Source organism: Kwoniella shivajii, chromosome 9 (genome assembly GCF_035658355.1).
Source record: "Kwoniella shivajii chromosome 9, complete sequence".
NCBI lineage: Eukaryota > Fungi > Basidiomycota > Tremellomycetes > Tremellales > Cryptococcaceae > Kwoniella > Kwoniella shivajii.
Window position 1 is genome coordinate 1,226,030 of NC_085916.1, and position 27,431 is coordinate 1,253,460.

General features: G+C 42.6%; 11 protein-coding genes across 11 annotated transcripts; 6 read left to right on the top strand and 5 right to left on the bottom strand.

The window, feature by feature from the left end:
• Positions 1 to 141: 141 nt before the first annotated feature.
• Positions 142 to 3,881, top strand: IL334_006788 (uncharacterized protein; the record flags this gene model as incomplete). The annotated part of the gene is made up of 9 exons (XM_062938485.1): positions 142 to 1,778; positions 1,831 to 1,899; positions 1,975 to 2,235; positions 2,291 to 2,452; positions 2,505 to 2,619; positions 2,683 to 3,204; positions 3,290 to 3,450; positions 3,540 to 3,607; positions 3,673 to 3,881. 9 exons carry the CDS (start codon positions 142 to 144, stop codon positions 3,879 to 3,881), a joined length of 3,204 nt encoding a protein of 1,067 aa, XP_062794536.1.
• A 688-nt stretch (positions 3,882 to 4,569) lies between these two features.
• IL334_006789 (uncharacterized protein) lies at positions 4,570 to 7,226 on the bottom strand (the record flags this gene model as incomplete). Its single annotated transcript, XM_062938486.1, has 6 exons — positions 4,570 to 4,813; positions 4,885 to 4,952; positions 5,040 to 5,330; positions 5,400 to 5,605; positions 5,662 to 7,150; positions 7,218 to 7,226. The coding sequence occupies 6 exons, from the start codon at positions 7,224 to 7,226 to the stop codon at positions 4,570 to 4,572; spliced, it is 2,307 nt and encodes a 768-aa protein (XP_062794537.1).
• A 584-nt stretch (positions 7,227 to 7,810) lies between these two features.
• IL334_006790 (uncharacterized protein) lies at positions 7,811 to 9,429 on the top strand (the record flags this gene model as incomplete). Its single annotated transcript, XM_062938487.1, has 2 exons — positions 7,811 to 7,935; positions 7,998 to 9,429. 2 exons carry the CDS (start codon positions 7,811 to 7,813, stop codon positions 9,427 to 9,429), a joined length of 1,557 nt encoding a protein of 518 aa, XP_062794538.1.
• A 478-nt stretch (positions 9,430 to 9,907) lies between these two features.
• IL334_006791 (uncharacterized protein) lies at positions 9,908 to 10,754 on the top strand (the record flags this gene model as incomplete). The annotated part of the gene is made up of 6 exons (XM_062938488.1): positions 9,908 to 9,930; positions 9,996 to 10,092; positions 10,177 to 10,234; positions 10,344 to 10,377; positions 10,488 to 10,566; positions 10,680 to 10,754. The coding sequence occupies 6 exons, from the start codon at positions 9,908 to 9,910 to the stop codon at positions 10,752 to 10,754; spliced, it is 366 nt and encodes a 121-aa protein (XP_062794539.1).
• Positions 10,755 to 10,972: 218 nt separating this feature from the next.
• IL334_006792 (uncharacterized protein) lies at positions 10,973 to 11,952 on the bottom strand (the record flags this gene model as incomplete). Its single annotated transcript, XM_062938489.1, has 5 exons — positions 10,973 to 11,023; positions 11,118 to 11,276; positions 11,363 to 11,570; positions 11,645 to 11,810; positions 11,889 to 11,952. The coding sequence occupies 5 exons, from the start codon at positions 11,950 to 11,952 to the stop codon at positions 10,973 to 10,975; spliced, it is 648 nt and encodes a 215-aa protein (XP_062794540.1).
• A 1,752-nt stretch (positions 11,953 to 13,704) lies between these two features.
• Positions 13,705 to 15,905, top strand: IL334_006793 (uncharacterized protein; the record flags this gene model as incomplete). Its single annotated transcript, XM_062938490.1, has 11 exons — positions 13,705 to 13,932; positions 13,988 to 14,131; positions 14,213 to 14,408; positions 14,463 to 14,514; positions 14,571 to 14,649; positions 14,710 to 14,986; positions 15,045 to 15,073; positions 15,127 to 15,175; positions 15,236 to 15,311; positions 15,372 to 15,378; positions 15,435 to 15,905. 11 exons carry the CDS (start codon positions 13,705 to 13,707, stop codon positions 15,903 to 15,905), a joined length of 1,608 nt encoding a protein of 535 aa, XP_062794541.1.
• A 37-nt stretch (positions 15,906 to 15,942) lies between these two features.
• Positions 15,943 to 16,441, top strand: IL334_006794 (uncharacterized protein; the record flags this gene model as incomplete). The annotated part of the gene is made up of 4 exons (XM_062938491.1): positions 15,943 to 15,960; positions 16,027 to 16,093; positions 16,156 to 16,251; positions 16,317 to 16,441. 4 exons carry the CDS (start codon positions 15,943 to 15,945, stop codon positions 16,439 to 16,441), a joined length of 306 nt encoding a protein of 101 aa, XP_062794542.1.
• A 124-nt stretch (positions 16,442 to 16,565) lies between these two features.
• Positions 16,566 to 18,218, bottom strand: IL334_006795 (cysteine synthase; the record flags this gene model as incomplete). Its single annotated transcript, XM_062938492.1, has 5 exons — positions 16,566 to 16,662; positions 16,837 to 17,068; positions 17,236 to 17,580; positions 17,648 to 17,951; positions 18,075 to 18,218. 5 exons carry the CDS (start codon positions 18,216 to 18,218, stop codon positions 16,566 to 16,568), a joined length of 1,122 nt encoding a protein of 373 aa, XP_062794543.1.
• A 387-nt stretch (positions 18,219 to 18,605) lies between these two features.
• On the top strand, positions 18,606 to 23,320 carry IL334_006796 (GTP-binding protein LepA; the record flags this gene model as incomplete). Its single annotated transcript, XM_062938493.1, has 16 exons — positions 18,606 to 18,877; positions 18,937 to 19,235; positions 19,299 to 19,584; positions 19,645 to 19,815; positions 19,871 to 19,905; positions 19,959 to 20,035; positions 20,092 to 20,157; positions 20,218 to 20,239; positions 20,303 to 20,384; positions 20,437 to 20,504; positions 20,550 to 20,651; positions 20,711 to 20,737; positions 20,799 to 21,013; positions 21,082 to 21,181; positions 21,237 to 21,356; positions 21,426 to 23,320. 16 exons carry the CDS (start codon positions 18,606 to 18,608, stop codon positions 23,318 to 23,320), a joined length of 3,837 nt encoding a protein of 1,278 aa, XP_062794544.1.
• A 305-nt stretch (positions 23,321 to 23,625) lies between these two features.
• Positions 23,626 to 25,711, bottom strand: IL334_006797 (uncharacterized protein; the record flags this gene model as incomplete). Its single annotated transcript, XM_062938494.1, has 7 exons — positions 23,626 to 23,698; positions 23,793 to 24,197; positions 24,307 to 24,411; positions 24,620 to 25,259; positions 25,351 to 25,496; positions 25,564 to 25,622; positions 25,691 to 25,711. The coding sequence occupies 7 exons, from the start codon at positions 25,709 to 25,711 to the stop codon at positions 23,626 to 23,628; spliced, it is 1,449 nt and encodes a 482-aa protein (XP_062794545.1).
• A 1,082-nt stretch (positions 25,712 to 26,793) lies between these two features.
• IL334_006798 (uncharacterized protein) lies at positions 26,794 to 27,348 on the bottom strand (the record flags this gene model as incomplete). Its single annotated transcript, XM_062938495.1, has 1 exon — positions 26,794 to 27,348. The coding sequence occupies one exon, from the start codon at positions 27,346 to 27,348 to the stop codon at positions 26,794 to 26,796; it is 555 nt and encodes a 184-aa protein (XP_062794546.1).
• Between the last annotated feature and the right edge of the window lie 83 nt (positions 27,349 to 27,431).

The following is a 27,431-nucleotide window of genomic DNA, read 5'->3' on the forward strand; positions in this document are numbered from 1 at the left end:
AACGGTGATTGCATTTAATTACAATAAACCTATCCAATCATCCAACAAAGTCAAACGTTTCTCCTTGGATAGGTATTCAAGGACCGACAAAGGTAAGAGAAGAGAAGAGCAGAGAAGAGAAGAGAAGCAAAGAAAGAAAGAATGCCAAAAGAAGATCCATCACATCCACCACCTTTGAAAAGGGGCGATGCATGCTTGTATTGTCGTAAGAGGAGGATAAGATGTTCAGCCGAGAAACCGACTTGTCAACATTGTTCGAAATCAGGTAGAGAGTGTGTATATGATAGTGGTAAACCAGTTAGTCGAGTTAAACAATTAGAAGAAAAACTCGCTCAATTGGAAAACCTACTTCAAGGCGGTGGTCCTGGGATCGCATCCGGTAGCAGTAATGGTGGAGGGGTAGGAGGATCAAGAAGGGAAAGTCAAGAGAACGGTTCAACATCATCTAGACCACCTGCATTAAATCATACTTCTTCATCAGGTAGTGAATCGATACAAAATGATTTCGATATCGGAATGGATTCTCGAAACGATCCTGGTCCCGGCGATCAGGCAGAATCTTCAACTTCTTTCGGATATATAAGTGCTGAATCATTTGATATAAACATGTTCGACTTGATACTGGCTTCTCAACCTTCCGGTTCTGGCTCATCAAATGGTTTCGCAAGTTTCGGTGGATCATTCTTCAATAACGGAAATATGGGTGCAGGTGCTGAAACTGGCGCTACTCCAAATTTCGGTTTTCTGAACAATAATAATAACAATAATGACAATAACAACAACAACAATAGCAACAGTAATAGCTTTAGTGACAATGTAGATAATAACGGTAATATGTCTTCAAATCAAGGTCCTAGTATCGAAAGTTTATTCGATTTCAATCTGTTAGATCCAAATTACATGAGTATGTTAAATGAGTTTCAATCTACCTCGACTGGACCTTCACCATCTACAATACCCCAGCAACGACAGCAGCCGACACAACTATCACAACCTCCTCCTCCTCCTCCTCCTTTTCAACAACAACAACAACAACAACAACCATCTCAAATAAGCAGTATGCATCAACAACCATCTCAAATAAGCAGTATGCATCAACAACTATTATCTGCATCGCAAAATGAGAATTTACCTTTTCAAATTCCAGCAACGTCTAGGCCCCCCAAAGTACTGTCTCCACCCAGCGCACCCCATTTCCCACCATCAATAATCAACCCTGGCCCTTATCCAGAATCATATTTCCTTACCAACGAAGGACCTCTGACGAGTCCTCCCGTATCAACATCAAATATACTATATTCCGAGATGGACCAGAAGTTCATTCAGTACAATCAAAGTACGTTTGTACAACCACCTGCTGATGCTCAAGAATACCTGAACAATATTCATGGGTCAATGGGCTGGGATCAATCATTACAAAATAAGGTGAGGAGTCAAGGATTAACACAACAATCTTTGGCTTCAGCTTCAGCTTCAAAGTCACAATCACCAAATACGGGAGCTTTATCACTTGAAGTCGATAAAACGATGAAAAGATCCTCTGGTCCATACATCAGAACTTCCCTCTTACCGGCGCATGAACAGTCAGAGGAAATCAATTCAGATATCCAGCAATCAACTCCGGGTATCACGGATCCTTCAACATCATATCAATCTGCTGGGACTGGAGCTGGAACCAATGCATCAACGAATACGGAAGAAAAAGCTGGACAAGGATCTACCTTGGTTGGTGGCTGGTTTGACGCTCATGATTTGCCAAAGGTCGCGAGGGATCATCTGTAAGTTATCCCAATCATACATTGTACGACAACATCTGACTCGATATGATAGACTCGATTTGTTCTTTTCTGGCATGAGATTATTTGGTCAAGAATTCCATGTCCCGAAATTCATGGCGAGGTAGGTTTCTGAGTTTTATGTTGAACCGATAGATGAATATGGTTGTATTAAATATGATTTCCTTTTCTCAATTAGCTTAACGCTGCCCGCACATAAACGTCCTCATCCATGTCTCCTCTACTCTATGTATACTTTAGCATCCAGAATATCCGATTCCAATCCCATCAGAAATCTTGAACCCCATTTTTACAAGATTGCCTCTAGCCAATTGGAAACATCAATTGGAATGGCTGATCGTTTATTAGATGCTACGAGAGCATCAACACTTTTAGCAATATACAAATTCAGTAAAGCGAGATATCATGAGGGCTGGATGATGACTGGCCAAGCTGCTCGGTGAGTGTCAACATCCCTAAGATAGGTTCTAGCAATGCTGACGTATGTATTGTAGATTGGCTGTATCATGTGGACTTCACCAAATACCTTCATCGGTGTTCAAGCCGCCCACTCAAACCGGTCTCAACGCGGATTTAGTAGGAATGATGAGACATCGATCATACGTTTTACCTCCCGCCGTAGATGCCATAGAGCACGGAGAGAGAATATGGGCTTTGTGAGTCATGCGTGTTTCATGAGAGATTATGATTTGCTGAGATCTGATTTAGCTGGTCCATTTACGCTACGGATCGATGTGGCAGTATATCCACTCAATGGCCCCCTGCCATTGCGGATGAAGTGATCACCACACCTTTCCCTAGACCATTGCATGAATATGAACTTGTGAGTCATACATACACATCCGTCAATGTATCCCTTTTCCTGATGGTTATGGTCGATTTGTAGGGTCTTGTCACCGAACAGGATGATCACCAATCCGTTCAATCAATTTACAAACCAGCAATGCAACATAATCCGTTACCTCATTATGCCGAAAGCACTTTGATTTCGATTCGACTTCGAGCAATTAGCATCTTAGAGAGAGCTTCGAAATTGATGTACCAACCACCAGAGGAAGGCTGGGAACGATCACTAGCAGCGTCTACACCTTCGGATCACAGTTCACCTTCATCCAACATCGATGATTACCTATATACACAGATTGGTGTTGCAGCAGGATTTGTCAATGTTCAGAATAAAAATGGCACTTCTACATCAACACCAGCATCTGCATCATCCAATCGAAGTAAAGAAGGTTGGACAAGAACAGCACGAATCAGAAACGCAAGAGCGTATGAAGAAGTCAAACAAGCTTTATTGAAAATCGAAAGTGATTTACCACCTGAATGGAGAACTGAATGGTGGAAATGGGATGGCAAAGTACAAGAATGGCATTTTGGTAAACCAAGAAAAGATGTAATAACTCTTGTAAGTGAGCTATCGAGTTCGCCATCATTTCGGGCAATGAAAGATTGAAATTAAGGCGAATGTTGACTTGAAAGAATCTGTATAGCATTTTGTCCTTGGTTGTGCTTGGATGTTCCTTTACGACGTCTTCTCTTTCAGCGCCGAAAATACAGATGCAGTGAATGTAGCTCAAAGGTTAACAGTAACTGTAAAATTCGTTTCAAGGCAAGTCATGAGTAGTGATCTGGATGTTTTCATAGCTATGACGTGAGTGTTGTCCTTATTTTGATATCGATTTGGCTTTGACGCTGGCATGGGAACTTCAATTGCTAACAGTTAAATGGGGACACGTTTAGATGGTCATTCGTTTCCAAGATATTGATTAGAGAAATGAAGAGATTACAATCTTTGGGTGATATAGATGGTGAGTTGTGACCAGAGCGGAATGCCAATTCGCAGAGCTGATACATGCGATGATCGCATTCAAAGGCGCCAATGCTCTCGAACCAGATATCCAAACTCTAGTTACAGCATTACGTGAATTCGGTCAAAGATACACCATTGGTGCAATGCAAGCTATGCGTACTGAACGTTATAGGAAATCTACAAAAGAAGAGATGGACCTCTTGTACAAAGCAGATGAGGATGAGCTTGAGAATATTTTCTTACAGGATATGACTTCGGAAGATCAGGAGTAGAAGACATTCTGGTAGATTCAGGAGAAGATCGTTGTACAGCATAATAATGGAATATGTAATACAATATAATATAATCAGGTTGGATATAAGCGGGTTGGTATTTTGGGTCATAGATTATCACAATATATTGAATAGGATACTTTGAAATCGTCTCTTGTATATCGACACTATGCATTGTGGTTCATGACGAAAGTGTAGTCTTCTCGATGTACCTGTGTATAAGCACAGATCAGATCAATGTAATGGAAAATCAACAGCAAAAAGCCAAAAAAATATAATTTATATTATATAGCCAGGTCGCCCTCGAAAGGACTACCCGGACAGAGCTAAATATTAAACCCCTGAACCAGCCGAAGCCAGCACAAGGAGAAGCCGCCCCCTTATGGACCATGGGTCGCCGTGCTATGGGCGGAAGCCTAACCTATATGAACGCACGGGTGAAGGCGTTACAATCATATGGAGCCAGGTAAGTATGAAATCTTATAAAACGCGCAGAGTACGTATTTCCCGTATTGCGGATTTAAGCAATTCACTTTCCCACGGCTGATTCCGTTTTGCGTTTCAGTCAGTTTCAGTTCAAGATCGCTAGAATTTAGTGCTGATTGCTGACTAACTACAATGCATATAAATATGCAAGAGAATATCCCTAAATGTGTCTGAGCACCACAGTGTATCTCTAAAACAAGGTCTAATCCGGCATTTCTCTCAGCACTAACCTCTCAAACCCCTTTTCCTTCCATGCATCTTCCTTCAACCAATCAAAGAGAGTTTGTTCGTTCAATCCAAATACTGATAATTTACCATCAATCGAATCGTCAAATGTTTCCCCTCTCAATTTAGCTCTTTCCTTTTCTCTGGCTTGTATAGCTAAAGTAGCGGCGTTATGTCCTTCTAGAACTGATAGAATCTCATTTCGGTCTGGATAGTACAATCTGTATAACTCATCTCATCAGTCTATCACTCAAAACAGGGTCATCCATGTTTTGCTACAGGCTAAACTCACCTAGGTTCTAGGAAACCGAATATTGCTAAAGCTGTTCTGAAAATGAATCCATCTCCATCAAGCATAATCTGTAAGAAGGACTTTTATTAGCTGTTCAAGCCCCTATACGTGGAATTCCAGCTATAACAGCTATATTCAAAGCAAATTTCACTCACTTGATCCCATAATCTACATGCACATTCAAAATCCACTTGTTCGACCAGCATGCCTCTAAACCATCCCTCTGGTACTCTCAGTCCTAGATTCTTACAGTTCGCATAGATTTTTGGATACGCATCAGCCTGAAGATTTTCTAATACTCTATAATAAGCGTCTATCTCATCTTCTGTCTGAGTGTAGAAAGCTCTCAGGCAAGGTCTTGATAAGAGATTGATCAAAGAGGTGAAAGCTTCCGAAAGAGGGGAAACGAGGATTAACATTGCTGATAAAAGGGATATGTAAGGTGCCTTTCGGTAAACATCACATTAGCTGGTTAATCTTCAAGCTGTGAATGTAATGTCACAAGGACAACCTACATATCCAAGTCCTTCATCGGATCTGTACACGACCCAGGCGCACATCAATTCCTTCAAATCTTCTCTCAGTGGACTTCCCCGATGGAATAGTCTTAGCGTCGTGAGGGTATCATCCATATCCACCTCCATTTGATCCAAGATATCCTCAGGGAATCTGCCTGATTTGATTGCTTTTTGAGCTCTAATAACATAAGTTCGATATGCATCTACAAACACACCGTCAATCTAACAGCATAGAGAATGGGAATTCAAGTCTGCTCACCTTTTGACACAGCCAGTGGATTTCCAATAGCTAAACTCCAAGCTTTCCCTCTTAGATGACTTGGAATGCCTTCGAACCAAAGCTTTCTAAATTGTTCATCACTTTGTACTTTTCCCACCGAAAATTCTTTGTCATTCAGTAATTTCTCCCACTTGGGTGTAATCACAGCCATTTTCTTCTCCTTTTCTATACGCCTATGTTCGGCAGCCTTTTTCAATTGTTTTTCATGTTCTCTTGAAGCAGCCATCATTTCTTCCCATTGATGCAAGTGAGTCTCATCTTCATGTTTATCTTTAGGTGGTAACCACGATGGTCTAGTATGTGAAATGAATTTCTCGAAAGTTGAAACCCCTTTAACACTTATCCCATTTTCGTGAGGTATGGAAGGTTGAGAAACAGATATACGAGACGAAGAAGTTGATAGTCTCTTGTGATCTGATGGGGGAGGTGAAGTAGGATTTGATGAAGATGGTAATGGGAATGGAAATGGATGTGCTGGTGGTGCATGTAATCGAGGAGTAGCGTTTCCTGATGAATTGGCTGGAGGTGGGGTACCATTTGTTTCTTTGTCTGCATTCGAAAGTATAGAACTTGTAGCTGACGATCTACGGATCTGTTCCGTTTGAGCTCTGGTATGATCTGGTGTCTCCCCGAGGGCATAGCGTTGACCTTCCTTGGTCATGCCGAATCCGCCCCATGACTGTCTTCCTTTCTTCTCGGGACTCACATAACTAGGCGACAGCGGTGGAGGTATAGTTGGAGTCATAGGAGGAGTAGCTGAAAGTGGTATCGACTCGAATGGAGCTGATTCATCAATCACCTCATCCGCATCTGTTCCTGTTACACCGCTTGGTGGAGGGGCGGTAGTGATGGAAGTACCATTTCTTAATGTCGGTTTTAGGTTGAATGGTGGAGGAGGACTGGACCTGGGACTGGGACTGGGACTGGGACTGGGAGATCTTGAAGGATGTAATGAGAATGATCGGCGTGAAGGGGGTGCGGAAAGAGGCGGTGAGAGTGATGTAGGAGAAGGTGACGGCATCTTCGTAGGTGAAACTTCTAAACAGCCATTAGGCGTGAGGGACCGTTGATGAGCGCGAGATGGTGACGGTGATGGGGACGGGGAATGGGATGATATGTTTTTTGCGAGCGAATTTGATCGATGAGGTGTCGGTGAGACGGAGAAGTAATCTTGTATAGGTGATGATGCCCTTGTAGGTGAGGTGAGTGAAACACCTATATCACCTTGAATGTCTAAACCAATCTCATCATCCCGTTTCAAGTCTAATGCAGCTGGAGGTGTTCTACGTTCATTGGATATATGGGGAGACCGACTTGGTCCGGCTTCGTTTGAGCTCGAACTTGATCTTGATCCCAGGGATATATTAGACAAGGAAGCTTCCAGGGATATGTCGCCATTGGGAGAGGTTGAGGGTGGAAGTTGGTATGAGGTAGGTGATGCCGGACGGCTGGAAGAACTATCCGCGTTCTAGAAACAACGCTTGGGCATTAGCTCGAGTCGGCATCACGTTAATGTATATTTTTTTTTCACTCACTTGTGTCATTGGAGGATCATCAGTGGAAGATAATCCGAGATTTGCTCAGTCTTCGTCGATTACCATCCACAATTGCTTTTTGATGGATGTTAGGCAGATCTCATTGATAAACTATTGCATTTAATCTAATCTACGCGTAAATTTAACTTGTGAGATTTACCACAACATGGAGGCCATCTGGTCAACGGCGGACATCTCCACTCCACTTTTATAATGCCACTTTGCATTTCTATTACCGCCACTTAAATCCCGTCAATGTCATGCTTACGTAATAGCTGTGTGTGGCTGGTTGGATGGGATGAGATTGAGTTTGAGAACATTAAACTATTCCCCCCCTGACGCGTTTCAACCCTTTTCATGTCTTCTTTCTTTATTCTTTCATCACATCAGATCGAGTCCTTCTCTTCATTCTTCAATTTCTTGTCGTGTCCATCTCTTTCATCCTGTCCTTCTTGACGAAGATTCTGTAAGGATTTGGAAGAGCAATTATCAAGAACTAAAGGGAAAACAAATAAGGAATAGTAAGAAGGTTTTCACCCTCTCGTCGACTTTACTCAACCATCGATCCTCTTTTTTTTCCTTTCTTCACAATAATGCAATTCCCCTTGAAGGGTACTCAACATCAAACCGGCTGGACCGGATCAACATATCAAGATGCTCCTAGGACAATAGAAAGAAAGAGGAAAGGTAGAGGAGTCGATATTATAGGTACTTCCTCGTACGTTCAGTTTTTCCTTTCTGTATATTTTTATACAAGCTGACGACATAGTTGTGTATCAGATTACCAACGCCACCTTCACGTTCTACCCATCTTCCCACACCAGAGACGATACGTCGATCGAGTCGACCTCGTAAACCTATTGAACCTGTTGCATCTTCTTCAACCTCCGCACATCTACCCACACCTCAAACTCAACGCACACGACGTAAACTATCCCCTTCTCCATCGGTGTTGATCGAAGGGGAAGCTATACCTTCTCCATCAGGTCATACCACTTTTTACCTTTCTTCAACAAATCCATCATCCTCTAGGCCGGAAAAGATAAGACGCAGACCTGGATTGACATTCGCTCAACAAATGGGTTTACTGACGAATACAAATAACGGAAGAGGTGTTGGTGTAGGTGTGGGAATGGGTGGACACAAAGCTGGGAATCATGGGAAAGTGGATCAGATTGGACATCAAACTTCAAATATGACTGTCACCGTGACTAAAGCAGATGAAAATCCATTCTACGTTTCGTCTTCGGAATCAGGTTTAGGTGCAGGTGCACCATTAACACTAGCATCACCAGGGTTGATCACAAGTCATCGACCAGGTGAAGAAGATTTCGATTCTGATACAGATAACGTACCAACGTTATGTTCACCTAAACCAAGACGAAGTCCAAGAAAACAATCCCCTTCACCAAATCATCATCTCTCACCACAGTCCCAAGAATCCACAATACCTATTCATTTCTCATCTTCTATAGGTTTACTTTCACCACCACCAACAAAACATGCTCCTCGTATAGGTATCAATACCCCAGGTAAGATGGTTAAGGGTGTAACGAGGGAAGAAGCGAAGAAGAGAATGGAAAGGGAAAAGGAAATGTTAGATTATGAATATAATCCATTCTTAACAAAACCTGGAGAATCATCAAAAAGATCACCTGGACCTGTAGTAAATGAGGATTTGCCGACTGTAACATACGTTTTTAGAGGTTCGAAGAAAGTTTTCGCCAACCCCTTATATCCATCAGGCGCACCTTTCCATCCAGCTGAATTAGATCCTGAAGATGATGAATTTGAACCTCATCCATTACCTCAACCTAGATTGTTATGGCCAACCGGACCTTCACCCTCAAAGTCAAAGTTGAGAATGATGAGAACTCCATCTCCTGAACTAGATGTTTCGCCACCAAGTTCACCTGTATCCACACCGACAACAAGCAGGCGATTTGGTAAATCTGCTTTGTCATTAGAACATGAAAAGGACAGTGAGAATCATGAAGGTGTTTACAGTGATGATGAAGGCGAACTGATGATGAGGAATGTCAGAGCACATTTGACTGAAGAAGATCATGAACACGAAGAGGATTTACCTTCTAGACGAGGGTTGTTATTTGGTGGACATGGAAGTACGAAAGGAATGAAAAGAGGTTTAGGAGAAGTTGAGAGTGAGATTAGTAGTAGAGGAAAGAAATCAAGGGGTCTACTACGACTATAGGTTAGATCATCACAGGAATCCAAATGGGTTCATATGCTTCTCGCTCAGGCATTGGAACAATTACTCGTTCATAGATTGCTCATATAGGTTTATACAGAGCGCTCCAAAGTATATATATTTCATCTTTTTTTCTAGGTACAATAATTGCACTTTTCGGTAATTACAGTATCTTCATCTTTAAATAGTCTTGTAGCTTGAATATGTATACAAAACGGTATATAGTAGTGTTGTGATGCTCTTCTTGGTGTTTATCATTCAGCACTCATCTTGATATGTGACCGAAAGTTGAATCGATCAATTGGTTTGGAAATGACTACTCGTATGATGATCGATGGCGTTATCGATAACGGCTTTATCCGTTAATTCTACTTTTTGTTTTTCACTTTTTCGAGCTGACCTGAGTACAGAATGACTAATTTGATGAGTTGTGCATTGTCCGTCATCTGAGACTTTGTATCGTAGCAGTGAGCATCCCAAGATGCCACTGACAGTAGCAGGCCAGTAAGTTGCAGTCCTTGATGACAAAGTGAAATGTAAAAGGAGGATACTTAGACCTCATATCTCAGATACCCTCCATCGGAATCTTCGCTCAATGCGAAAGATGGTAAACCAACTTATCTGATCTTCTATTCCGATATTGAGGGCGGTAAGATGTGGTGCCCTGTGAGTACGAACTGATCGATATAAATTACCATGGTAAGCAGTTGAAGTATAGTGAGCTGATGTATTTCTGCTGGCGTGTGATAGCATTGTAGGGACGTTGAAGGGATTGTCAAAAGTGCATTTACGGGTAAATCGAAGCCTGGTAAGTTTGTTCGCTCAACCTGAGAGATTGCCTAGTACACAAGGTCTTTCTTTGTGCGACTCGAAACAGAATCGGGAAATGATGCTGATGCGGTATACACGATAATTAGATGGCGTTATAACATATATCGGACCGTATTCGGGGTAAGTCTCGAAAGTTTTCAATCCGATCTTACTGTATTGATTTAGAGAACCCTTTCTTTGTATTTTGTTCCTTGACCTTGACGCTTATTCCTCATGCTATATCTTGATAGGTGGAAGAACGTTCCTTCCCATCCTGCAAGAATAAAATACGGGATCAAGTTCGTACCTACAATAATCAAATTGGAAAATGTAAGTTGTCATTTTCCATTCCCTCTTTTCAGTCTTTAAGAATATGCCATGGATTGTACATTATATTTGATGGGGGAAATATGCTGACGAACCCTTCTTTTCGATATTGAAAGGGTAAAGAGATTGCTCGTGTAGAGAAACCTGGTATTCTAGATTCAGCTGGATTTGAGGATTTCTTATGTTTATGATCACACAAATGGCATACAATCATATGAAAATCGAATCTGATGATCTGAATTGCAACCGCTCATATCAACTTGACCAAAGCATGATGCTATACCTGTCAGCATCGAAGATGTCGCATATCATTTACACTGATTCTTTGTTATATCCACAAGAATGTCAACTAATACTCTCTCTCTCTCTTCGATAATAACGAAATGCAGAATGAATATCATCGGAATAATCACATCTCAAACGAAGAATTTCCACCACAGGAGAATGACGATATCAGCAACTATGAGATCGAAAGCATTTCATCAGCTCATCTGTCATCTTCACAAGATGACTCACAAGAGCCAACATTTTATATATCGAATATATACACTCACTGTAGCAGCTAAAATCATCCAATAGCCTTGACCAACTTGATATTCCCATTCCGTATCATGATCTTCTAACCTCTTGTGAAGTAGACTTATATATACTGTCTCAAGAATGAATGTCAACCACATGAAGAGAACTGTAAAATGTATTATGGCTAAGCTTGCCTATTTGAAACACTTCGAACTTAGCCTTGAATGCTTATCAACGGAACTACAAATGATTTTCAACATTGGTAGATTGAATCACTTACACCTCCTTCAAGAACCATCAGATCAACTAGAACAGCTAAGATACTTATACCCATCAAAGCAGTCACGACATGATTCAAAGCTAGTGCCTTTCCTAACGCCACAGGAAAACATGAAGTGATATTTTCATTATGTTGTCCTTCCAGATGAAGTTGTTCTGATGTGGGTTTGAATGGTATATGTGAAATACATCTTGAATCATCGTCGTTCCTGTTGATCACGTCAGCTTCGCACAGTATATGGTTTCAGTGCCTCATAAAGAGCGGTTCCCACCAATCACATACGTTATATTGGTCCAGATACATCCACCACTTGGACCTACTTTGACCACCACTTGTACAACTTCACTAGTGGAAGGATCAACGACTTTTCCTGTGATTTTCGCCAACGAGATTGTGGGAATATGGGTTGGTGCAAGTGAGTTAATCAAGAAGAACGTGAACGGAACCACTACATTCACAGTACGAGTGTACTCAGCTTGAAGGTTTCGTACCCTTGGATAAAACCCGGACGATGGGATTTGCTCACGGGCCAGACAACTTATACAGATAGCTATAACCACCGAGTAGGCTGTGCTACCTCTTCGACCCATTTCGGATTCGAGGTTGAATCTACGCTACACTAAGTGAACCTTTCTGAGCTTGGTGGTATACGAGAGAAAAAACTTTGGTTTGAGTCGATAAGGAAGAGAAGGAGGATTTGCTGTGACGTATATAGCACAGTTGGACATCTTGGGGGATGAAACCTCACAAGAAGAAGAATCTTGTGGAAAGCTGTGTACAGGCAATCTATGATCCAAGGAACATATTGGTGATCAGGTTCAACGCCAGGGGAAGGAAGGGAGGAAGGGAGGTGAGTCCAGGCTCAAAGGACGCCCCCTCTCGTTTAGCTCTTCCTTATCCCTTTGGAAAGATTGGTTAGTCGGAACTTGTCTGAACGCAAGATTGGGCGATCAATTCGTGCAGAGAGCATGTGTATGCGCTGTCTAGAGTATACCTGCCCTTTCACCTGGCCTATCCTGTCCGAATACCACAAGTACTTCGCCCTTTTCTGAGAAACGACAGAAGCTGCTGGGTGCCTCCATGACCTGTGCTCATGAGAACAAAGACGCTTTGACCGACTTTCAACGTAATGAACCGTGCACTCGGAGTATTGAGTATAGTATGACCACAAAAACGACAGTGCATAGGGAGAACAGTGTAACGTCTATGCTGTTCTCCGTTACAGGTTGACTTATCACTTCCCGATTGAGCCTGTGAGCCGGAAATATACTTATAGATAGAGCATTAATTTGTATGACTACTGGCTCTTTAGATTCCTTGAAACCCAAAGAGTGAGATGGCAACAAGATATCCTTCGTCAGCTATCTGTTTTCTTTCATCTTACGTGGAATAGAATATACTGTCCCGCCTCGTCCTTGCACCGAAAACGCCCACGCCCGCTTGGACTCTCCGTAACCTTGCAATGGTCATGTTCTTCACTGACGGAACGGCTATAACAGAGAGACAGAGAGACAACCAGTACTGTGGTGGATGGCCACACAGATCGTCCCAAACGACAATGCCGTTCAACTTATCTCACTACTACTAGCTAGCTTCACAGGCGTGAGCTAACAAAGCAGTGTGGTCCTTACTAACATCAATCAGAAGAATCAGATTTTTGGGACTATCGATGACATTGTACTATTCTGATCGTGATTAGACTTAAAGAACCAAGACAATCACGAAAGGGACGAGAAAATGAAATATGATCAACTCCATCATATGCTTAATCAGAAGAGACGTGATCATGCCTTGATCAAATTGCTTTCCCAGCTGAGTGCTTCAACATGATAGTGTGGATACGACCAGAAATGGTCAGCAACGTGCAATATATATAGGTCATCGAGCTGCACAAACTGCGTCATTATCGTCGAAGTCTACTGTGTACAGCCACAGGATGAACAGATTTCTTGCCATTGATTGTGTTTTGCTTCTGTCCGTTATCGATCGATTAGTTCAGCAAAGCCAGAGGCGTCAGTAGATTATCACAATTGATTCCTGCCTTCTATATGCCGTATCGAACCTCACTGGATAACACCGGAGAGGATTTGTAAGGTCACTCCGTTTGAGTGTTCTTGCATGCTGTTGAGGGGAGAAATATATTGGCGCATAGTGTTGGCTGCCACCTGATCGAGCATGATTCACATCGCACGCTCTGCCGATTGGATTATCAGTCGCGTACCACAAACAGCGAGTCGAGTGGAGGTCCTTCCCCCTTCCTTCTGACGACGAATGATGTCGAGAAAACTTCATTGACATCTTCTCGTCATCCTCCATTTTACGCTCAGCAAAACAATCACAAGATGCTGGAGACTATAGACTCATTCCCAGCTATAGTTCAACCATGGCTCATCTGGTTATCACATCTCACTTTAGGTCATATCTGGAAAACGATTTATAACCCTCCTAACAAAATAAATTTGACTATCGCGTTGATTGTCATTTCCATAAAAATACCCACATATATAGAGTCATTCAGAACATGGAGACAAAGTAGGAGAGTAGTTTCATTCAGATGGGACCTACCTAAGGTAAGCTGAAAGCTATGCTCTTATGTGAAACCGACTGATAGCTTTCTTGAGAAAGGAAGCCTATAAATTCTGGAGAGGAGAAATCATCCAGAATCCCTCTTTATTCTCTCATCAGCAAGATGATAATTTGTTACCTCCTGAAACTGGAAAAACAGGTGAAACAAGGGATCACATAACATGCTATGACCCATCAACCGGAGTATGTTGTCTGACTTCTTCACTCCTATACATGCTTTCATCTACACCAACATAAGTCACCCCAGCTAATATCAATAAATAGTACCACCTTCTAACACTACCTCTTCTCTCCGAGTCCGAAGTATCAGACCAAATTGCCAACGCTCATGCTGCTCAACCAGGTTGGGCCCAAACTACTTTCGCTCAACGTATATCCTTCTTGAGAAGTATAAAAGCCTGGGTACTGAGAGACATGGAAGGAATAGTAAGAGTAGCATGTAGAGATACAGGTAAAACAGGTATGTCAAAGTCTTTCATCTTTTCCTTGAATAAAACTGAATTCAAAAGGGCAGAGGTCGATGCTGTATTTGGAGAGATATTGACGACTCTGTCGAAACTCGATTGGTGTGTTAGCTGTCTATATTCCTCACGAAGTCTAGAACGCTGACCCCCTCAAATAGGTTAATCAAACATGGCGAGAAAACCATATCACCTTCTTCCCGACCTGGAAATATACTGTTGGCGCACAAGGTATCCAAAGTAAGCGAGCTGATAAGGCTGGAAGTAGACGTTCGGCAGCTGATCATACATTTCTGACAGGTTCACTATTCCCCTTTGGGTACAGTCTTGGCATTAGTTTCGTGGAATTATTCCTTCCACAATGCGCTTTCTCCAATACTCGCTTCCCTCTTTGCAGGGAATACCGTCGTTATCAAATGCTCAGAACAAGTAGCTTGGAGTACTCTATGGTTCATAGGAGGAGTCAAAGCTTGTCTGAAGGCTTGTGGATTAGACGAAGATGTCGTGCAATTGGTTATTTGTTTGCCGGATGTAGCGGAGACGATTACAAGGAATAAGCTGATCAAACATATCACTTGTGAGCTACCCGTTCCACTTTCCTGGCTTTATGGGGGTCTTAGCTTACACCAGGATAGTCATTGGCTCGGAGCCAGTGGGAAAGAAGGTGAGCTATAGGATCCCCACTCTGTTCGGATAATAGCTCATTCGCCTGTGAAGGTCGCGGCTGCAGCTGCCGAGATTATGGTGCCCACTTGCATTGAGCTTGGTGAGTACCGAGTAAACCCAAGTCACATCCTCTGACGCGTGCTAATCTTGTTTTTGACAGGTGGGAAGGATCCTGCGTTCATACTGCCAGACACCGATCTGGACTTTTACGCTAGTACCTGGATGAGAGGTGCATTGTAGGTTTTTTTTCTGCTTGTACAGTGATGGTAGTAGTTGACGGATATTTGTCACCTTAGCCAATCAGTGAGTCAATGTATGGCCAAACTGGCATGGCCTAATAGCTGACGAGGATCGCACAGGCTGGGCAAAATTGTATCGGCATTGAGATATTCCTCGTTCATCGATCGCAGTATCCTCGATTCGTAGAAATAATGACTCCTCGGGTCCGTTCCCTAAGGCCAGGCATCGATGTTGGTTCACTCATATCTCACGCAGCCATTGCTAAACTCGAATCGATCCTTTCATCAGCTGTGAAGAGTGGTGCTCGAGTACTGGCAGGAGGGAAGGTTCACAATCATCCTGAATATCCTGAAGGAGCTTATTTCGAACCTAGTCTGATAGTGGATGTCACCATGGATATGGAAACTGCTCAAGAAGAGCTATTCGCTCCTGTCATGACGGTCATACCGTATGATGATGTCAATGAAGCTGTCTCATGGTTAAATCAAAGTAGATATGGGCTAGGTGCTGGAGTATATGGGAAGGACAGGAAAGAATGCAGAAGAGTGGCTGGGAAATTGGAATGTGGAATGGTGGCTATCAATGAGTGAGCTTTCTGACTGTGATGGACTTGAGAAAGCTCAGCTAATGTGCGTTTTTAGTTTTGTGAGTGGTCAATTATCAAGAACGAGGCTTAGAATCATACACAGGTACTGATGTGCCTTTGAGTAGGGGGTATTCTACCTCAATCAAGCTATGCCCTTTGGTGGTGTTAAAGCTTCGGGACATGGCAGATTTGGTAAGTCAAACCCCCTTCCGTCTGAACCATCTGACTGATACTCTCTTGTCGCGCGATGCTAGGTGGAGAGGAAGGTTTAAGATCACTATGCTCTGTCAAATCGATAACGGAAGATCGGTTCTTTTCATATATAAGAACAAGTATACCCCCTCCCGTCGGTGAGTCATCATCTATCTCATCCGGGAACGAGCTATATTGACGCTAACAATGATTATCCTCTCAGACTTCCCATTGCCTGATCCAAGGAAAGCATGGGGATTCCTGGTCGGTCTAGTCAACCTAGCTTATGCTAAGTCACTCTGGGAGAGAGCGAAAGGTTTAGGCGATCTACTGAAAGGTCTATTGTGAGATGACAAGACATACACAGGATCTTAGGCATTATAAGCCTTGCGAGAGTAAAATATATGGATGCCAAATGCATATTGATCAACCTTCAGAGGTCGTAACTCATTTACCCTATACTCCTACACTCCTATGGGAGGACAATGTATTTTTGGAGTTTCTCAGGTATATGTGAGATGAGTCCTTTTGATTCTAGCCATACTCGTGAGAATAGACGATTTTGGTATCTATATTGGATGAAGTGGAGTCAGCATTCACTGATACTCGACTATGACTTATGTCTCGACAATGATCCTTCTACTTCACCACCTCTCCCACGGGGAAATCATCTGAAACAACTCATCTGACGAATATACTCAGAAGGCACCGACATGTCCAGGGCCAATAAGAGGTGTACTCACCGATAAGCACCATCACAAAGAATAGTGACTACGGTACTTCCTTTACCTTTCTTCTTGGCCAATTCTGCTGCTGCCCAGATGTTCAATGCACTAGAAGCACCGACGTAAAGACCCTCTTCATCAAGTAATCGATAAACCATATTGATAGATGCTGAATCGGGAACGTGTATAGCCCCGGTAAGAAGGGAGAGGTCAGGTTGGAGATTTGAAGTTACTCGTCCTTGTCCGATACCTGATTATACATGTGTATCAGCATATGCGATTTAGGGCAGAACCAAAATCAACGACGGTGATTTCGTATGTTAGGCAAGGAAGGAAGAATGGAATTAGAGGACTGGGAACAGTTCCACACAGGCAGCAGAACGATATTGATCCGCCGAGGGAGAACGAGTCACTTACCCTCGGTGATAGAGCCATTTCCGACTCTTTCAATCCTGCCATTTTCAACTAGATTGTATAAAACACTTCCTGGTGGATCAGCCAACCAAGCTTCTACTTTTCCATTTGATTTTTCAGTTAAATATCTAGCTACACCAGCTAAAGTTCCGCCTGTACCAGTAGCACAAATGAATGCATCTAATTTTCCACCGTTTGTTTGATCCCAGATTTCAGGACCGGTAGTTATGATATGAGCTTCTCTGTTAGCTGTGTTATCGAATTGATTGGTCCATACTGCGTTATCTAATGATTCGGCATATCGCTTGGCTTGATGATTGTAATTTTGAGGATTATCAAATGCGACGGCTATGCACAGCAATGAGTACGCTCATCAGAATTTGCTTCTCCAAGAGAAAGGAATATGACAACTCACCAGGGACAGGTCGGACATCAGCACCCAACATTCTCAATAAATCAATCTTTTCTTGACTTTGAGTATCTGGCATGTAGATTACACATTGGTATCCTTTTGATCTACAAACATGTGCTAATCCGATACCTGTATTTCCAGCTGTACCTTCAACCACAGTTCCTCCAGGTCTAATAAGACCTTTCTCTTCTGCGTCCTTGACTAAGTAGAGGGCAGCTCGATCCTTGATTGATCCTCCTGGTGACATGAATTCGGCTTTGGCAAGGATGTTACATCCTGTTTCTTCGGATAATCGATTAATACGAATCTGCGTAACCGGACAAAATCAGCACTTAATCCCAGTTTCAACAGCAGCGCGACTTGATCATTCTCATGTTGCCAATTAACCGTCTTGGTGATTGATGGTAAACTTTGTTCATGTGATACTTACCAAGGGAGTATTTCCTATGGCTCCGACGAAACCCTCGACTTCTCTTCCATATCCAGTGACGGAAGTAGCGTAACACCTTCTGGCGATTGGCCGAGCATTGTTAGCGGCGGCTCGAAGTAGTCGAGCAGATGTAGCGGTGACCATCGTAGTATTGTTGTTCTTTATACACACACAGCAAATGAGTGGAATGACCAACTGACAAAGATGTCTAAAAATGTCATTTCATGTCCCAACTTTTGGGAATTGAATGCGTCACTCACCCCATTTTGAGCACGCAACTCAGGCACCATCATGAAAAATATCTGGAATAAAAATCAGAAGATGCCACGTGGAAGGGAGATCCCCCGGAGATCAAAGCTAATCTCCATGCCCATGTAACAACGTCCCTCGAGATTTCAGAAGGATCTCTCAATGAGAATGTGGTTGGATATTGCCAAAACATACAAGCATATAAAAGCTTGAACGAGCAGATAAGCGCTACGACGTCTGATCGAAGGCCACATCTCTCTCCTCTCCCATATCTCTGCCGATATGAGCTCGGTTATCCGTGCAAGTAGGCCTTGTGCCGCTTGTTTACGCCGACTTCAAGCATCTCAATCGCTTCTTCCTTCGTGTAGCTCGACACTGGCAACGGCTGGTAGTTCGAGCAGCAGATCAAGTCGGTATGGCAGGACCATCGCTGATGGACCGTTCTCTCCAAAGCGGTTTCTCGCAAGTACCAGCAGGAACTTTGCCAAAGCATCAGACATAACATCGAAGAAGAGGACAGTACAGATGGGCGAATTCCCTCCGGAGCGAATACGGTGAGTCACATACTGGTGTCTAAATGGAAATCTGATTCACAGCTGATCGTGCATCACAGGAATTTATCTATCATAGCTCATATTGATCACGGCAAATCAACTTTGGCTGATCGACTACTACAGATGACAGGAACGGTACCATCTTCTTCGAATCCTCAATTCCTGGATAAGCTAAAAGTGGAAAGGGAAAGAGGTATAACAGTGAAAGCTCAAACTGTATCGATAATACATAAACACAAAAATGGGGAGAAGTACTTGATCAATCTCATTGATACACCTGGACATGTAGATTTCAGTTATGAAGTTTCTAGAAGTTTGGGTGCTTGTGAAGGTGGTTTATTGTTAGTCGACTGTTCTCGTAAGTTCATCCCTCCTTTCCTCAAAGTTGACATCAGTAGAAAACTCATCATATGAATCATAGAGGGTATACAAGCTCAGACCCTGTCCGTTTTCCACCATGCCGTGGAAGCGAATCTCAAGCTGCTTCCAGTGATAAATAAAGTCGATTTACCTCACGCATCACCAGAAGAAACCTCTGAAGAGATTGTGTCATCTTTAGGATTACCCATAGAAGATCATATGAGGATCAGTGCGAAAAGTGGCTTGGGCGTAGATCAGGTTTTGGAAAATATCATCGATAGGTTACCGGCACCGAAAGAATGGGAAGCAGATGATGGGAAATTGAGAGGATTGATATTTGATACTTTGTAAGTCAGCTTCACACTCTGTCGATATCCAAAAGTGTACTAAGCTGGCATCATACGCAGTTACGATCAGTTTCGAGGGGTAGTCTCATTGGTTCGAATATTTTCGGGAACGCTGAAGAAAGGAGATAAAGTGAGGTTCCTTCAAGCTGGAAAGAGATATGAGATCCTGGAAGTTGGTATCAACAATCCCGAGGAAGTCGTAGTAGATCGATTGAGGGATGGTCAAGTCGGGTAAGCTGGTTCCAAGCGTAACACTATGCCTTTTATCTAATCTATTACCTCACAGGTATGTGGTTTGTAATATGAAAAACTCCGAAGAAGGTGAGTGAAAGGCTTTGCTGGCTAGACGAATTACAACTGATTTGGGGCGGTAGCTTTTATTGGTGATACTATATGCCATGCGGACAAGCTAGTAGAACCTTTACCTGGATTTAAGCCCATGAAAGCGATGGTTAGTCCATTCTTGCTTCCTCATAGAGCGACTAATCTTACCATTGTCTTTACCAGGTCTACGCAGGTGTCTTTCCTATGGATAGCTCAGATTTCCCCAAATTGGAGGAGTCGATAGAACGAGTGAGCTTTCGGTCCATCCCCATTGGTTTAAGCAGCTAATGGATCATGTGATTGAATCAGTTGACCTTGAACGATCGAAGTGGTAAGCTGAGATCTCCCCAAGCGTGCGTAGCGTGGACACGTAAATTGACCGTACTCGTGATAGTGTCGATACAGAGAGAGTCATCTGCTGCTCTCAGTCAGGGATTTCGACTTGGTTTCTTGGGAACACTACATATGGATGTATTGTGAGTTTTCACCAACTCAAAGGGAAATGACGGCAGCTTACAATAATTCAAGCAAACAACGTCTGGAAGATGAATACTCTTCAGAGGTAATCATCACAGCTCCTACAGTGCCGTACAAAGGTGAGCTTGTCCTTCTGAGTCTGAGCGAGCTGACGAGCTTCATAGTCGTCTATTTAAATGGCAGTGAGGAGTTTGTCTCAAACCCAGTTGATTTCCCCGAAGTTGGGGATTCTAAGCTGCGAGTGAGACATATTGAAGAACCAATGAGTGAGCATGCAGCATGTTACAATAAACCCCTTTAGAGATCCATACTGACATATCTCTAGTCAATGCAACAATATTTGTTCCAAAAGGTAATCCATTTCCGGGTCATGTAAGGAGTTGTGAAGAAATGGCTGATATCCGTTGCCGCAGAATACATAGGAGAGATGATGGATCTTTGTTCACGTTATCGAGGTGTACAACAGGAATATCGGATCTTGGAGAACTCAGACCGAGCCATTCTGAGATACTCTCTACCTTTGGCGGAAATTGTCACAGACTTCTTCTCTGAGCTCAAAAGCTCTAGTTCAGGTTTTGCAAGTTTTGATTATGAAGATGCGGGGTACCAACAATCCAGCTTGGTCAAAGTGAGTGTCTTCAAGCCGTCGTTATTTACTAGAAGACCTAGGAAATTGACAGGCATACAATGTGCTAGTTGAACATCCTGATCAACAGTAAACCCGTTGACGCGTTAGCAATGATCGTCCATAAGTATGCTGCACAAAGTGTCGGTAAAGCATGGGTCAAGAAGCTTAGTAGGTCTCCTATACAGTTCAACCAATGATTGGTGTGCTGATAACGATATTACAGAGGAAGTCGTACCTCGTCAGCAGTTCGAGTTATCTCTTCAAGCTGCCGTAGGTGCGAAAGTAATCGCCAGAGAAAACGTGTCTGCGTTCAGGAAAGATGTCACTGCGGGTTTATACGGAGGTAGGTCTTGATTTTTAACTCTTCACGAAGGCAATTCGTAGGTGCTCATTGAGGAACTTGAACTTATAGGTCATTACGATCGGAAGCTCAAGCATTTGAACAAGCAGAAAGAAGGCAAAAAGAGGCTAAAGAGATTAGCTGGAAATATCGATATCCCTCAGACTGCTTTCTTCCAAGTTTTATCCTCAAGACCAAGATCGTTTTCGACTTCTGCTAGGACCGAGTCCCTATCCCTGATGAAATCAAATGTCACCCCGACGTTGGAGCAGTGGAACCCTGTTAGGGATTCTAGTATTACCTTCTCATCTTCGTCTGCAGCATGGCAATCTTCAGACGATCCCATCGGTCAAAACCTTCCCACTCCTACTCCAGATATTCCGACTATACCGGAAAAGCCCTTGATCATTCCCCCTCCTATAGGTCGATCTACTATCTCTCCCCCAGAAAGGTCGCACAAACTTTCCTCAATTGGTCGAATGACCTCTTCTCCTCCTCCTACAAATGTAACTGCTACACAATTATCCGAGGCGTTTCAAGATCTGCATAGCTTATCACCTGATTCACACGTTTTCTCGCCCGGAGAAATTCATGAAATCGTCTCTGCTCTGCGAGCATTACAGAAGAGAGAAGCTGGTGATAGGAAATCGGCAGTGGAACAAATCGAACCTATAATACGTGAATTGAAAGATATCGTTGGCGGTGATTCAAAAGCCATCAAAAGACTGGAACTAGAAATAATATCAGCATCATCGAGAACAGAAAGAAAAGTGAAAACGAAAGATATTCTAAAAGCAGAATCAAATTTCAGATCCTTGTTTCCCCAAGTACCCTCAATTGAAGACGGCAAAGCTATGGAAAGATATAAGAAATCAATCAACCATTTGATGTATTTATGTGCTTTAGCAGGCCATGGAAGTAGATTAGAAGATTGGTGGGATAAATTAGAAAGAAGGAATCTAGCTCCAGATAGTTATTCATACCTTTGTCGATTGATCTTACTGGAAAAATCCAATAGAATAAATGAAATACCTCAAATACTCGAAATGGCTTTTGGAGAACGACCACAGCGAGGTGAACTCGAAGGAGCGAATTCCAGCATGACACCGGAAGATAGAAATGTTTTAGTGAATTTCGCGATACATGCTTTTGCTCGTCAAGGAAGATTCGATGTCGCCATTTCAGCTTATTCAAAAATGATCAAACTCGATTCGACTGATTTAGGAGTATTGCTTGGATCAGAACCAGCTCCTTCTTCTCGTTTTCGTAATCAGGCCATGTCAATCATACCTATTCCAGAAGGCGTCAAAGTGACAAGATCAACCTTTGGCCCATTATTAGCTTCATATGTTGAAAATGGAAATTTACAAGCATCTCTCATCATGTTCAAGAATATATTCGAATCCTCTTATTCCCCCACAGTCAGAGACTATATAACTCTTTTTAGAGGATTTTCGGTCCATGGTGAACTGCCTAAGGAAGGATTAGGTGAATTAGGAAAAGTATTCGGTATCAATACATTTATTACATCTACATCAAGTGAAAATGGAAATGGAAGTGGATATATAAAGGAGAGAATAGATTTCGAAGATCGTTTTACAGATTTATGGGAACAAGGTTCTTCATCTTCTTCATCATTTTATTCGAATATACATGCCAAACCACCTTCAAAGGATATAAATGAGTTAGGAAACGAATGGACATTAGAAGTCCTTCAAGAGATATATTCTTCTTTCCTCACACTTCATCCGATCTCACCTAATGGTATGAAAGGACCAAATAAAAAAGCAATTTGGATAATCTTGAAGGCTTTCGCAAGGACTTCAGGTGATACGTATGTAGTCAAGAAGATATGGGATGATCTAATCCTCAAATTCGGTGAAAACAACGAAGAAGGTTGGAAGGATTGGAAGATTGATAACAGGTTGACATGGGCTAGAAAGACCTTATATGGTGAGGATGTCTAGACCAGTTGAGAACGATAGGAAAGGGTAATCAGAGAGAAAGAAGGAGGGAGATGGCGGGAGCGGACGAGAAAGGGAAAAGAAAGAGATATAATAAGGAGAAACGGAGTGAAGTACTGCAATATAAAGTGCAGTACACCACAGCACACCGCACTATACCACGCATGGTTCTATACCCATTCAAACAAAGTGATCATATGCATACATTGGATATCTGTTCTGACGATTATATAAGTATTGACAACGTCGAATGCGCCCTGATAGAGAAGGAAATGGAACATTATGGTAATATCCAAAGGTTTTTTCTCTTACAGGTCCACGTCTTCCTCGTCATACGCTTCCTTGATCAATCGGTAGATATATGAAGGTGAATGATCGCCCCTGATTGACAATGACAAGATCAATAACGGACCTTCTACTACTTGAACTCTGCAATCTGCGGATCGGATTAAATGAAAGAATGGTCGGAACTCACTCATTGGTAACGAAAAGCTGAACTAAATCAGGTCTTATGTAATCGAAATAAGGATCGACAACTTCAGTTCCTTCTTTACCACCCCCACCTCCATTACCTTTTGTGCCAATCACGTTTCCTGGACCTTGGAAATCTACAGCGGCGTAATCATGATAAAGATTCCATGCGGGCGCGAATTTGAACTGACCAGTAGTGATTACTACTGGTTTCGAGTGTGATTTCGCTGCCAATGCACATGCTAAAGAACCTGATAAAGCGAATAGTCCTCCATTTGCTAATACGGAATGTGCGCCAAGGATCACTTTGGTCACTCGAGGCAGTAAAGCGTGAATTGACGAATCAGGTATTAGGATGGTAGGGATTCCAGATGAAGACAAGGATTGTGCGAGGGAATGTCCAAGATAACTATAAAGGTTATTCAAGGGTCAATGTTTTGTTTAGTCAACTGACGAGAAACAAAGCGTGATTGTAACGGTAATGACAGAGGATGAAATGAGGCTTTGAGTAAACTCACGACGGGGCAGATTCTGCGACTACCACTGTGAATTTCCTGTCCCTATAAGCCTGCTTCAAAAATGCTTCGACTGTTCTCGAGTGGCCCATGGTGAGTATGATTTCGCTATTGAAGAGGACACTGTCAGTACCATGCGGCACATGGGGTAAGTCCGCTTGAATCCAGGATTGACCGTCTGATCTTAACAGGACTGAAAGTTCCTTCATGTTTAAAAAGGTTTTCGCTCATCCCAAACGATCTCCTCCTTTTCAATCTCTCTCTCCTTACATGACTGAAAAGTGCGAGATGGACGGACGGACACGTTAAAACTCACGAAGAATGAATATGTTCCCTTGCACCTTTCGCAACATCTTCATGAGTAGTTTCCAATTCACCAACAACTTCATCAATAGCTTGTATTAAAACCGGCTTTAATTTAGCTGAATGTTTCATGAATTCTTCAGAATCTATTCTGCTCATTCCACCAGCAGAAGTAACACCGGGAGTTTCAGGTATTTTAGTGAACAAGTTATTCGTACTTTGTGATAATTGCAATTGCATATCCAGTAATGAACCTGATCTTTCTAATTGTGCTCTTGAATGTCTCATAGCGACGAAATTAGATAAAGAAGTTTGACGAGATAATTGAGTAGACGTATTCATTGAATATGTAGGGAAGAATTGAAATTCATTGTTGTTATTATTATAATTGTTGGAAGTAGTAGTAGAACTTGAACTTGAATAATTCATTGTTGAACTTGAATTCTGGGTTGGGCTTTGATTTTGATTATGAGCTTGATTTACAGTTGAGAGATAATGATTCAAGGGTGCTGATATACCTGGTGTAGTAGGCCCTAAGAAAGGTGTTTCCGGTGCAGAAGAAGGTTCGGACATTATTTGGGCGGCTGCTGCTGCTCTATATTCTTCTCTTATCAATCTTAGGATTCTTCGAATAATGTTTGCAGCAGCGAGTTCTACACGATCGTAACCGAATCTCATCAGCTAACATTCTTTCACGCATGCAAGAGCGTAATGAGCTGGCGGGCGATTCTGCCGATAGCTTACCTTTAGGATTGGCATCTATCAACTTCTTACCGACAGATTTGATCAATGCTAATAATTCATCAATAGTTGAATATCTTGCACTTCGCACTATGTTTTGAATGAGTGCTGCTGTAGCAAGAGCGACATTGAGTGATCCGACTATTTGTCTGTTCAATCGATACCCGTATTTAGTTGAGTTGAATACCATCAGGATATGCAAGATTGAAAGCTCACCGCCGACGAAGAGAAGTACATAATGCCTCTGTAAGACGGGCATTGGGATCGTTGGATTTCTAAGGTTGGACATAATTATGTTAGCTTGGCTTGCAGATGGTCTATCGTATCTACACGACTGACTCACCAGTGTAGGTGCGGCTGCCATATTGCCTTGTACAACCTATAGCTTTATGATGATGGAGAGGATGTTGTTATGTATGTATAAGAAGTGTATATCAAGAGAGAACAAGGAAAGGATAAAATACATCTTTTGTCTTTTTTGGTGGTGGTTTCTGTACTTCGACTCGGGAAACATATGCATGTACGTGCACCAGTGTATGACGCGTGAAATGTGTCAGCGGAATCAAAAAAAAACCTCTCTCGATTTTTTTTTCCGACTTCGTGGCATATCTCATTTCGTCCATATTGTCCTAAAAATCAAACATAATGGACGAAATCATTCATCATTGCTACTCGGGTCCTGCTTGGGTCATGGAAGGGCTTCACCACCGTGATACAGTGCTGCAAAATCCTCCATTCTGGTTCTTACTCGTCGACAAAAGACCAAATCATGATGTTTTATACCAAATTCACTAGTTCTCCTCCACACTATCCCCCATGTAGACAATGATGTACACGAATCTCTAGTCAGCTCATACTAATTCACATATTCTCGACGATTCCGTTCGAGGCTATTCCATCCTAACGGATAGCTCATTGTCTGCTGACTGCACGTTCGTCATCAATGATATTACCTATTTTCTTTAGTGGCTGAGTGGTCTTTCTTTGCCGCGTATTTATTAGGAAGGTTCTAGACGAGAGTATAAGCATCTTGTCTGAGTTTCTCGATTCTTCCAGTTCTCAAATCGTGTTTCGAATTTCCCAATATATCCTCGTTCGATTTTCTCTTCCCATATTTTGGATGTATGCCAGATTACTCCAGTGTCGACCAGATTCACCGAATTGTATCCATTTTGACACATGTGACTCTTGAACTTAGTCTATCGTACTGGTCTACTCCTGTACACATATTCCAGTCTCGTCCATTATATGAAAGACTTGACTGTTATCTTCACGATCAAAAGATTCCTCACTCATTTGTTACATTTTTATCGAAGTGGAGAAGTCAGTCACCATTCACAGTATCGGACTTCAGCTAGCTAAGTGTTCCTTGTTCTTCCTTGAGAATTGAACGATCATCTGAATTGAAGACATGATATGCATTACAAGTACATTAGTCACCAGCGACTATCCTCTATGTGCACTACCACTTCCACCAGCTTCTCCCTCTCCTCTGAACTCGTTAGTAAACGACTCCAAGGTGAATCCAAGCTCTCGGCAAAGCCTTCTACAGGTCTGAACCAAGAACTCACGATTCCTCCCTGGAGGAGCCGCTCGCGCAGCTTCTATCTGAGCGATCAGATTACCAAGAGCGTTTGCAGGAGGATCTGGAGGGTAGGGTTGAGCGTCTTGGTTAGTCCAGCTAGCCAAAAACGGATTGTCGGAGGTGTTCCCTATTGTGCCAGGGTGAGCATGTGGATGTCGAGATGTGCTCGACAAGCGGTGTGCCAGTTGAGCTCTGGCGAGCTTGTGTGTACCGAGATGAGCTCTCGGCGGGCAGTGAACCAGATGCGCTCTGGTGAGCAGGAAGACGGAAAGAGGGAGATGAGGATTGGAGGGGAGAGGGATTGACCGAGGTTGGTATCCATCCTTGATCCCGGTGACTGCACTTCTGGGAAGCGCAAGTGAAACACTTGCGCTTATGGAATGGTTGGCCAGGGAGGCCAAAACATTCCAACCCATCGTGCTCACACTTCGAGCAAGGAGGATTTCGAACCACCGCCGTCGGATGTTGCGACTAACATGACTAGTGAATCAACATATGA